At 28.1% G+C, this 13,123-nt stretch overlaps 1 protein-coding gene across 2 annotated transcripts in view; it reads right to left on the reverse strand.

Annotated features, from left to right (window-relative positions):
• Nucleotides 1-5,796: 5,796 nt before the first annotated feature.
• The window catches only part of LOC142319006 (GTP-binding protein 10 homolog), a 33,456-nt gene continuing 26,129 nt past the window's right edge, over nt 5,797-13,123 (reverse strand). For both annotated transcript variants that reach the window (XM_075355793.1, XM_075355792.1), the window contains 3 exons: nt 12,439-12,677; nt 9,433-9,556; nt 5,797-6,149 (listed from right to left, as the gene is read on the reverse strand). In XM_075355793.1, the coding sequence (XP_075211908.1) occupies nt 5,920-6,149; nt 9,433-9,556; nt 12,439-12,677 (593 nt within the window). In that variant the 3' untranslated portion in view covers nt 5,797-5,919. The remainder of the gene's footprint in view (nt 6,150-9,432; nt 9,557-12,438; nt 12,678-13,123) is intronic.

Consider the following 13,123-nt stretch of genomic DNA (forward strand, 5'->3'; position numbering starts at 1 on the left):
CAATTTGTAACAATCGTGTCAGACTTCATTTTTTCCAATGAAAACTACCTGCAGGATCCTTTATTTTCTGATGAAAAAACATTTCATGTTCATGAAATGTTGTGAATTACCATAATTGTCGACTATGGGGCTCAGAAAATTCATATGAATCGGTGGAATTCATCTGCATCTATACAAATGTGAATGTCTGATCTGGTATCATGCTTAATCAAATTTTTGGTCCATTTTTTCCATTAGCAGACTATTACCAATGTAGTGCATTCAGGCTTGTGTTTTCGCAGATTTAAAATATGAAGGGCTAATTTTCTGACTGGATGAAGTCCCTTCACATCATGGAGAAATTGTGCTGACTGTGCTCAACATGCTCACCAAAGAATGAAATAAGGTGGATTATTGGTCTGATATTTCCAGGGCTGTAAACAGTGCTAATATTGAGCTACATTAAGAGGTAAAAAAAGAAAACTTTATAGTTTGTACTTTCATCTAATAAAAGACATCTGTAATTCTAAATGTAATAAAGTAAAATTAATTTAAAACTGTGATTTTTTTTTTTAGACATCCAGTATTTAAAACATCCGGACACTGAATTGGACCAGTTTAGTCCAGATAAACAAGGTTTTATTGTAGTAATAATTAATATATGATAGCCCTCTGGAAATTAGAAGGCATTATATAAGAAAAACCCAAACAACCAAAGTCACACTTAATAAACTGGTTTATGTAAATCATCAAAGTTTGTAAGTTTACTTTTGCTCTTTTTTAACCGTTTTTTCTTACACTAATTATATCTTCGAGTAGAACAGGTTTCTTATGTCAACCTTGAATAATGTATCACATTAATACACCAAAACCAGACAATCATTATATCCACAAACAGTTTATTTCAACTATTAAGAACTAAAATACAGTTAGTAAAGTGTGCAAAAGAATTTTAATAAATAAAAGATTTAAAAAAATATCTAATATGATAATCAGAAAAACCATGTTAGAAAGTTTATTGTTTAATATAGAATTTTTTTTTTAAATTAGAAAATAATACTTTTTCAATTTTTTTTAAAGAATTATATTTTATAAGCCGTTTCCAAATTAAGAGCAACTGCCACCAACTAAAAAATGCTTAATGTATTATATTAAGTAAAATTTTTGAAAGAATTAATAACTATTATTTTCTAACATTTAGACTGTTTTTAAAATGTAGTTTCATTTTTTTTTACCATCATTTTTATTTAAAATATTGATTAGGTTTTCAAAAAAATCCTACCCTTGAACAAAAGCTGTTCATAAGGAATCTAGATAATAATAGAAAAAGGAATGCAGATAAATAACTTAAGAGACTGCCACTGCATGTGAGCTAAGACATTGGAAGGCAGAAATATTTATTATTCTTTACCCAAAACTTTCCAAGTTATTTTCTAGAATTTTTATATAAAAATATTTTTAGTACTACGTATCATTTAGATATAAATATCATTTATGACAAACAACATTAAAATATCTTCAAATTATTATATGAATAATTTTTATTTTCCCAGTTATAGTTCTATTACTACTCTAGAAACAGTAATAAAGAGAAAATATAGCATTTAGCCAAAATTTTGGATATCATAGTTTTTTGCAAATATTGATGTTTCAAGACCGCTTTAATCTAAAACACACATTAAAAAGTTATAGAAATTCCTGAAAGATTATGTACTTAAGTGTGTTGACCTGTATGTTGATTAATACCTCCAGACTGCTTCAACATAAATACTTCAAAAATGGCTAAAAATTTCTTATATTAAATTTTGAACAGAATTAAAAAGGGGAAGGGGTAGTTTTCACCATTTTAACTTTTTGTAAAGTGGTCATAGAAAATTGAACTTTAGTATGATGAGAACACTTAATAAAGTATTTAAAATTTCAAAGTTTTAAATCAACTTAGGGGGTGTGGAATATTCAACAGACTCCTAAACAATTTTCCTCATAGCTTGAAAACCCATTGAAATTTGACAAATATTTGGCTATAAATATCTCATCTTTGGCCTGTTATTTTCAATCCCATCAGACACCACCCTTATTTTTTTAGTCTTGTATAACATGCATCAAATCAGGCCAACTTATTGAAGTAAATAATTAGTGCAATAAATAAACTTTTAAGCCATAAAAAACAAGGGGGATGAATACCCTACTTAAAATATCAATTTTTTTTAAAACTTAATTTAAAAAAATTAAAAATATCACTGTATTTAATATTAATATAGACACATAGGACCTTTTTAATGTTTAAAAGTTGTGGCTTGTTCTAAAAATGTTATATGAGGTAGCTGTTGAGCAAGGGAGTCAAATGGGACTAATATTTTTTACCAATTGTACTCTAATTGCAATAAAATTTTGATGATAAAAATGTCATTTGGTCAAGGTGGTCAGCTGGGACCCAATATTGTTTACTAAGAATTTTGATGTTTTCTTAATTATACTTGCTTCATTTTTAAGTGTAAATTTCATTTGATCAAGGGGTAAAATTGGACAAAACGTTTTTACTGAAAATTTTGATCTTTTTAGCAACTGTACTCAAAATATTGCATAATTAAGTCACTAATATTTAAAAAACCAATAGCATAATTGAAATAAAAATCTGTCAACGGCAAAGCCAGAAAAATATGCATCTCTTTACAGGCTCTTTTTCTGATTATATTATCTAGAAAAAATTTATGATGGGATTATCTGAGAAACCAACTCAAAAATATTGAAAAAAAAATCAGTGAAACTGAACCAATTGGTGAAGAAACTTCAGTTAAAAAATATAAAATAGGATCGAGATTGAGGCTACCAATCTAAGTAATATATATATATATTAGCCTAGAAAACTAGCATCCTACCATTCATCTATCACATTGATTCTCAAATCAAAAATTTTCTAGCACCTGCCCAAAATTTTTAAACTTACCATCTATTAAAAATAATAATTGCAATTACTGTTTTTAAGATGCGCTCTTAAAAACAGCAATTACAATTGTTTTTAAACGTGGCATATCTTATTTCCGAGTTGAAAGTTACATTTAGAGAGCAATTAAAATACATATTTAATCATATCTGGAAGTATTTTTATTAAAATTGCTTTCAAAATAAATACAGGTGTAATCATATAACCAATATATAATCATTTATATAAAACAGTAGTAATCATATATATATATATATATATAGTTAACAACAATAGTAGTAGCATATTCAATATAACAATACAGTAATTAAAACAAAACTTTCAATTGAAAAATTACACTTACTTCAGTGTGAAGGATGAATCTGATGTGATTTAACGAGTTTGTTAATATCAAGCTTAAAAACAGCCGTAAGTCACCGTGTTCGGTAACATGCGGAAGATTTCTCTTTGCTTGCCAGGCTTGACATAGCTGCAATGTAAGTGTAAATGTACCAGCCCACCGGGCTGATCTGGTGGCTAACTCGTCGTTGCAAATCAACTGATTTCGAAGTCTAGAGATCCAAGGTTCAAATCCTAGTAAAGGCCCATTACTTTTATATGGATCTAAATACTAGATCATGGATCATGGCGGTTGGGTTTCAATTAACCACACATCTCAGGAATAGTTGACCTGAGACTGTACAAGACTACACTTCATTTACATTCATCATCCTCAGAAGTAATATACCTTACGGTGGTTCCAGAGGCTAAACAGAAAAAATGTGTAAATGTACTGATAAACATGTGGTCTGGAACACTCTGATCGATCATACCTGATAGTGTGGATAATTGAAAAGAACCCTGGTATCCACATCTATCATATTTTAATAAAAGGATACTTTTCTACAATATACATTATGCCGGCTGCACACTACTCACCAGACTTGTATGGAAATCGCCTTTGGCATACCTAATTCAATTGTGTATGATGACTAAATTTCTTAGATTGCGACTTTCTAGGCATTAATTACACCTGTAATCGAGCTTCAACTGAAACAATGGTTCATATAATCGCAATAGTCTAGATGAACTATTTGGATCCTAAAATGTAAATATTATAAAAACCCAATAACCCACTTTTGACATGATCACCATATTTTCCCCTTTAATATAGCTACTCTAGTTATATTTGCCTGGAAAGTAAATAAATGGAACATTCGATTTTTGAAATTAATCCTTCACTAGACGGATTATTTAAATTTAGGACTATATGAAGTAAAAAGAATGTGATTACATTTTAAAGGGTTTTGGTATCCCTCTGAAACAGGGTCATGGCCTTGCTCTCTGAGCCCAACCTTCTCCTCAACTACTCAAAAAAGAATGCTTTGTTATACATTATATATTTTATTTATGCATAACTAATTCTGAAACCTCCGTGGTGTGTTCATAACAACTCACCAAATTTCATGGCAATCAGATGAATGGTATAGGAGTGCATATGGGACAAACAGACAAACAAACATTCATTTTTACATATATACTTACAGACCGGCAATGCTTCACTATTGCTAGATTTGAGTATATATATATATATATATATAGATTAAATGAACACAATTGAAAGTTTGATAAAACATTAAAAAACTGAACATTACAGAATTCACAAAATTTAACATTTCACTTTAGCCCTTTTCTCTTTCCATATTTACTTTTTCCCTTATTTCCCCTTCCCACTTTTCCCTACTTTGTTTCTCCCTTTTTCTCCTTTCCCATTTTCCTTTCTCCCTTTTTCCAATTTTCCCTATCTCTCTTTTTCTTTTCCCCTTTTCTTTATTTTCCTTTCTTTTTTTCCCTCTTTCCATTTTTCCCATTTCCCTTTTTCCTTCTCTTCCTTTTTTCACATAAATCAGTCTAGTAGTTTTTTAGTCTATAGTGGACACACGTATGAACATTGTCTTTTATGTATATAGAAGAAGAAAGTCTGTTTATATATTTCTTTTGTAAATATCTCGACACTGGCACCACCTAGTGGGTATAGTTTTGGCAAAAATTTTTCTTTTCATGTAACTAATATATATTCTGAATATGAGCCAAATCGGACCATAAATACAATTTTGTGAGATATCTCAACCCCCGCACTACCTAGCGGGTCCAAACTAATTCAGAAACCTTCACAGGTACAACAACTCACCAACAACCTTTTTTTTGCGCACAACTCACCAAAGTTTCATGAATTTTATAGGAATGCATTTGGGACAAACAAGCAAACATTCATTTTTATATATATGTATATAAGATAAGATAAATAATAATAATTTGTTTGCAATAAATTAAGTAATTTAATGGATTCAAAAATAATATTTATATAAATGTATAACAACCCAACAAATAAATTACCAACATGTAAAGTACAATTTTTTTTTTTTTGCTTAATTTTTATCTTAACTAAATTATTTTCAAAACTGTAAATGTATAAATTAGAGCTAAGCTACAATAATCCTGAACATTTAGAATTCATCTCAAACCAAACATTAATTACGTAAAATTGGAACACTATTGTAAATTACAGAGCTAACTGAAAAATTTCCAAATATTTTTTTGTAGAATTTTTTTAAATTGAAATGCTTTAAAAATTATTAATGTGCAATAAATTAGAGTTTTATAAACCTGAAACATGAATTAAAATCAACATTTTGCAAAGCAAATTTTTTAAATAACATTAAGTAAAAAATTAAAACAGTTTTGAAATTTTACAGGTACTTCTTTCTTGTAAGAGGTTTTTATAAGTAGATGTGCTTTTCTAAAAACCATTATGTGAATGATGCAGCATAAGCCAGTTCAGAACTGTTTACAGTAGTTGTATCAAAAGTATTATTGAAACATAAAACATGAAATAACCATAAATTTCAAACAAATATTTTATTAAAAATAATCAAAAAATATACAAAAAACAAAATGAAATTGTAATTACAAAACTACCACAATGTACATTAATTATAAAGCATAAATAATTTTAATTATATAAGAAAATCAGAATGTCCTTTAATTTTATTCTCTAATGATTTCACTAAGTCAATTTCTTTTTCAACATCATAAACACCATATGCATTATCTATAACATCTCTTATTGTTGTCTTAAGTTCAATTAGATCATCGTTATTAAAAAAACGAGCAGAGAATGGAATAACTGATTCAAAGTGAAGTAACTGCTCTGGTCTCATCTCTTCTGGACATTTCTGAACGTAATCTGCAACATTAAATAAACTCCTAAATTTGACACCTGCATCAAACTTATTTTTAAGATATTGTATAAAATAATAAGGTACACTAATAACTACTAAACAAAATTATTTCTTAAAAATTACTCCTAAGGTGTGTTGACAAGATTGTCTCCAATCAACAGATGGGATATTATTTAATTCATCAACCAGATAAATTTTTAATAAATTCATAATTTACCTTTACATCTGACTTATACTTGCTTTACTAAGAGCAACAATAAACCTTTGTGCTTGAATAAAAGGAGATCCACGCAAATGGCAGATTGGCTTTTAATTCTTCCCTATCAGGAATTACTCAGCTGAGGTAAGAACATACATTTTATATGTAAATGATTTCTGTTACAATGCTTGAAAAAAAAATAGAACAACTACTTAAACATGTTTGAATAAATATATTTCATACAAATTATTAGTTTCTAACTTGTTTGTTTGTTAGATTATATCTGCCTAGCAGCTACTACAGCCTCTAATTCTTGGAAATTTCCATGAAAAAATGAAATACTTAATACTGTAACTATCTCTATATTTCACAATCTATGAATATTGAACTTATACTAGAAAATAACTTTAAGCATGAATTTTCATCCTGAGAATGTTTTGAAAAATAACACATTTAAAAAAAATTGTAAATAAGGTTGGAAGCTACAAACATATCAAAAGAATATAAAAGAAAAAAGGTTAACAGTAAAAAGAAAACTTAATAATATATCTAATAAAGATAACATAATAAATATATGTTAACATGCTAAATCAGAACATAAACATTATAAATACAGGTAGAGAAATAGAGGACAGAAGAAAAATTTGATGACTCAGGCTATCAATAATAATAATAAGGTACTGAATAATAATAGAAGGTATTGAAAAGTATTTTCATCCAATGTAAGAAGGCAACCAGAAATTAAATTTAAAAGTATTAACAATTATTCAAGAAAAAATATAAATCTACATAGACTACATCCATACTTACATCTGTAGATATAAATCTACAGACTCATATAGGCATTTCATCCTTTCTAAAACCAAACAAGACAAAGAAGATAATAAAAAAACAACAATTAATCAAATCTTTTTCAGTAGGCACTTCTACACCACACATTTACACCATGAAAATAAATAGTTAGTGGAGTATAGAATATTCAAGTTTTAGGCAATTTACAACACACCATGTTATGAATACAACTTAAAAATGACAAAAAATAATCCGAAATCCTTCAACTTGTCCCAGGTTTGGAGCATTTCAAACACAATTTCATATCCTAGATACAACAGTCTTTATTTTTAATATGTAAAGTAATATGAGAATTTTTTTGTAAAGATTAAGAATACACTGAAAAATTAATGATTGGGAGCCACAAAATCATTCGACACAATATATAAACATCATTACAGATTTTTAAAACAATCTCTAGAACCAATCTCAATAGTCAATGTTCAATGGACAAACATGCTACCAGATCCTATTCAGTAATTTATAAAGGGACTGAATAAAAAAATCAGGTAGCAGCCTACTTTTATCATTCTACTGCCAGATAATAGAAAATTTACGTATACTGTTGCTTAATAAGTGAATATAGTTACCACTCTCTTTATTTCTGGTGGTAGAATGGTAGTGCCTCAGCCTTTCAAACAGAAGATTCTGGGTATAATTTCCAGTCAGGCTTGGCATTTTTTCACATTACAAAATAGATCTTAAAAAAGTAGTAGGGTAGCTCTATGATTGGGTGTAAGCCTATAATAACCAGAAAGAGAATTAATAAAATAAATAAACAATTATGTTGGGATAACAGCTATATTTCTTATACATTTTTCATTTCTTACAAAATGAATGTGTATTACTGTTATTTTACTGAAATTATTTTTTAAAGATTCATATTATTCCTCTGTATTATTATATTACATTTAAATTATATTAAAATAAACCACCTAGTAGAGAATATTAACATAAGAAAAATCTTACCTTAATTTTTCCATAAAGTACTTTTGCAGGATACCACATCTTCAGTCATGATTGAAATAATTCCACTACTGCATAACAAAAATTATTCCCATAAAAAAGGATGGTGCATGGGCTTGTTTGTTTGTGCTCACATTTTTATTTTAGCTGCTATTGGTGCAGAGTGGGCTACTAACAATTCATTTGTTCAAATGATTTATACTTCTTTATACGAATAATTTATCTAAAATTATATTTGTGTTTTGGGGATAAAAAAGAAAAACACTTGGGTTAGAGCTGTGTTAAAAAATCATAACTCAAGAAATAGCTAAAATTGTACAGGATTTTTAAGCTTCTCGCATAAGTTTTTGTTGCTGTTAGTTTGCAAAATTCATGAATGTTATTTGGTTACAGTTGGTAAAAATATTTAACAAAATCATATGTAATGAAACATAAACCATGTAACATTTTCACGCTGTTTTTCTAGTTTAAAAAAAGGATACTAAAATAATGATAACTGCTTATTAATTTATATGAGTGTTGCAATCTGTTGCAGTTTTTATAAGATTGTCCCCTGAAACACCGTCTTGATGATTTATTAAATTGAAATTTTGTTTGTATTTATATACCTAATATTTTTCTAATATATTTAATTTTGTAATTTTTATTAAATTTCTAGACAGTTTAATGTTTATTAGATAGTCTACCTTATTAGATTAAACTAATTTATTGTTTTTGTAATTTCTATAATGTTCAAGAAATCTAATTTTAAAGAATCTATTTGTTTTTCCTACATAAATACAGTCATAATCATTACATTTAATTTTATAAATTCTAAATAGACTGTTTATTTTATTACTATTATTTTGTTTTTAAATATTTTATTATGTGGTTATTATTTAGTATTTTTATGGTATAAAAGAAATAGTTCAAAGTACTAGGAGGAAAATGAGGTTGATAATCTAACTACAATTAACCTAAACGTAAATCAGTTAACAGAAAAAATCAGTTTAACTTATAGCAGCAAATAATACTAGTTAAATTTTCACAAAATTTACTTAAAAAATCATAACCAATTAGTTATTTCTTACACCCTAGAATTGATTGTAACTTTTACCAACTAATATTTTCATTATTACAGCTAATAGTAAAACTATAACAGTCTTTCTTTATTTAGAAAAATAAAAAACAAATATTATTTTAAGAAATAAATACAAAAACACAAAGGCACTCCACAAATGGATTGCTGAATCCAAGTTTACGCAAAAGTACAATATATTTAAGTTAAAGAACTAAAATATTTCTCAATTTACCTGCAAGATTATGTAAATATTCTTCTGATTCTTTAAATATTTTATCTGAATTTTCTGTATCCATTTTGTTCACAATTAATATAGCTGGTTTTTCTAAAAGATCCTGTCTATATAATTCAAGTTCCTGAAAGAATTACAAATGTATTAAAACTTAAATTATTAGCTTTAGCACATTAACAGACAAACCAGTGGACAATATATTTTAAACTGTCCTCCATTAAGTAGCATAAAACTTCTAAAAATTAAGAATACTATTTTTTTTTTTATAAATATCTAAGATTTTACTTATATGTACAGGTGCATAAAACTTCATTATCAACATGGGCTTTTCAGACCATGCATGAGAAGGACTACTTTAAATATAATTATTGGATGTTTTTTTTAATCAATGTAACTTTAACTTTTTGTCAGTTTTGCTTTGAACTCAGTAAACATTCTTTTTTTAATCCATTAATAATATATTACAAAATAAGAAACGCTTTGTGAAAAGATTTTATTATAGTAAAGGAAAATATTTAAGGGTGTAAAGTAAGGTAAAATATCAATGACCCAACATTTAATGAAAATGTTATCTTTATTACCAAAGTTAAAAATACTGGGTGCAGGAAACCGACACACTGGATGTCCATTTTATTTGAAGTATTTCCCTAAAAACTAAACATTTGTCTTTTGTTACTTGAAAACAATTGTATTTTGTGTGTTTCTAACACAGAGCATATGGAAAAAGTTTTAAATGAAAATCAAACTCAACCATCTTATTAATTTTTTTTACATATACTTATAAATGTAAATAAAATGTTTATAATAAATTAATTTTTTTCATAATAAAATTATTAAATTATTGGTTACACGTAAAGCTGTAGGCTAATTTCATGACCCCCTTTCATATCATTGCAACTCCCAAGCTGAGAAACGCTGCAATAGATAAATAATGCACTCTTCAACTGTTTCATTAGAAGTGTGTAGTACATTATATTTCAGTATTTGTTGTTGTTTTATAATAGCTCATTCACATAGTACAGTAAGTGTTATAGAAGGAATGCCATTTACAGAATAACAATGATAAGAAAAGTATTTTAGAATTTGAAAACCTCTATTGAAAGTAAAATGTTCAAAAATTCAATATAAAAACTAACTGTTTATGGAGTTGGGATACTGGTGCTATTATTTGGTTGTTGCTAGCCAAACTAACAATGCATTGAGCTATGCTTCATGAAAGACTGTGATGAGTCTTGTTGATATTTTTTACGAATGTTTAAAATATGTAGCGCTACAGAAAATGTTGGTAGTTGTGAAGCGATATTAGATATTATATTTCAATTGGCAAAATCTATTAACCCATTGAGATTTATTGGGAACAATATGATGTTTATAGGAAAGATGCAGTGAGTGGTGATGAATCATGTTAAAATATGGCCACTCAAATTAGCATCTTGGCCTTTCACCTGGAAGTCACAGGTTCAAATCCCAGTCAGGCATGGAAATTTTCAGAGGCTACAAAATCTCATTTCAACATTCCCACAAACAAGCCTTAGGAACTTATTTGTAGAATTAATGCCTCAGGCAAAAAAAAAAATGATGAAGATGAAAATCAATGTAGCCGGCTGGTTGTTAAATCAGTGCTTTATCATTTTAGTTCCTGGAAATTTCATGTAGCCTTTTGTATGAAGTTGTGATGAAACAGTTTTTCTTTTTCTGTTGAGCCTCTGGAACTACCATAAGGTATTACTTCAGAGGATGATATGTATGAACGTAAATGAGGTGTAGTCTTGTACAGTCTCAAGCCGACCATTACTGATATGTGTGATAATTGAAACCCAACCACCAAAGTACACTGGTATCCACCGATCTAGTATTCAAATCCATATAAAAGTAACTGATGGAACAGTTGGATTACCGTAAGTTTTGCACTTGTCAGGTTTTAAAATATGGCTGAAAAATTAGGTGGCAGAATTTTTTGATGAAAGGATACAAAAACTCATCCACAGAAATGACAAGTGTCTGAATTTTTAAAAATGTATTATCAAATTATACGTAAATTTAGTATTTTTCAAAACCTGTCTTTTTTAATATCAAATATAAGTTACTTTCTGAACAGTCCCTGTAAGTTGTCAGAAACAAAACTAAATGTAAATCTTAAGTATTACAATATAAATAAATAAATCTACTATAAAATTTTTAAAATTTACACTTTTCTTTAATCTCTTCTTGGTCTCTGATATCACAACTGTATCTATAGTCCTTTCTTTCAATTTCTTTTTCAGTTCTAAATCCATATAAAAAAACAAATGAATCCTTGTCACTTTGGTGAATGTTATGTAATATTTATATTTTTGTCAATAAAAAATTATTATTTTTTTTCTTTTTAAAGTTCTAGGTTTTTTATATGTTTTCATACAAATTTAAGACTTCTTAAGACCTGTCATCCGTGGCATATCTGGTTGCATTGAAGCTTGAAGCTATTGCACAAGCTTAGAACAGCAATGAACTGCCACTTTATAAACTATAATACAACAAGGCATTTAATTCAAATTCCTATTTTCTAGGTTTTCTGTTTTCTTTATCTTTGGGAGATTCTTCCTTTTCTGCCTTTGAGAACATTGGCCAGTTTTAACCAACAGTTAATATCCTCTGAGTCATAAAGAGAGGTGAAAAGGATAGTTACGGGAAGGCAAGATAATGTGGATAGAATTTAAGGTTGGAAAATGGTCCTTCTGATAAAGGTGATTGGAAAACTCAAGTACTTGCTCGGTGTAATGGTTACCATTCTGGCTTCTAGATCAGCAGGTTTCAGATTCAGTACCAGGATCAGCTATCATTATCATTCCTAACATTTCATCTTTTCACTAAAATAGAAGTTCAACATGATAATAAAAAAAAATTGATTAACAGCATGATTGACAGAACTGTTGATAATAATGTACAGTTACCCTTAGTTATAAAACACATATTCTTTTATCTAGAAATGCATAAAAGTAAAAGAAAAATCAATATTAATCATCATACCTTGTTCAGTAAAACAATTGTTTCCAAAAAATTTCTAGAAGTATGTTTAGGACTAAGTTGAAAACCTTGTATATCAACAACTAATAACAATAACTTAGTTCTTTCAACATGTCGTAAAAATCTGTGTCCCATTCCAATATTACAATGAGCTCCTTCAATAAGACCTGGAAGATCTGCAAGAGAGATCTGCCTACCATCTTTAAACATCATAATACCAATGTTGGGTCGAATAGTTGTGACTGAAGTATTAATTTATGAAACAAAAAACAAAAATCCAGACAATAAATAATAAATGAGTTAATAAAAAAATTATTTAACAGCAATTTCTTCTTGTTATGAACAAAAACTGTTACAACCTGAGGGCTGCCATTCTTGGGATTATTGAAACATATTTTCAAAAAACTCATAAAAAAAAGAAACAGAATAACCGATTGTCTGGAGTGCATGTTACATGCTATTTTAACAATTAAAAGTTGTGTGTGTGTGTGTGTGTATATATATATAATATGCACATACATGTGCACACTCACATGAACACACATACACAAACTAATTCACTCACACTTCACAAATATTACAGCTATGTAATATTTCTTAAGTTTCACGTACAGTGATTAATTATACGTGAAATGAAAAAGTAACTCAAACAGTTTTAGCTGTATGCAAGCTGATCAAGTGTATGTAC

The sequence above is a fragment of the Lycorma delicatula genome, chromosome 2, assembly GCF_047948215.1.
Source record: "Lycorma delicatula isolate Av1 chromosome 2, ASM4794821v1, whole genome shotgun sequence".
NCBI classification, from domain to species: Eukaryota; Metazoa; Arthropoda; class Insecta; order Hemiptera; family Fulgoridae; genus Lycorma; species Lycorma delicatula.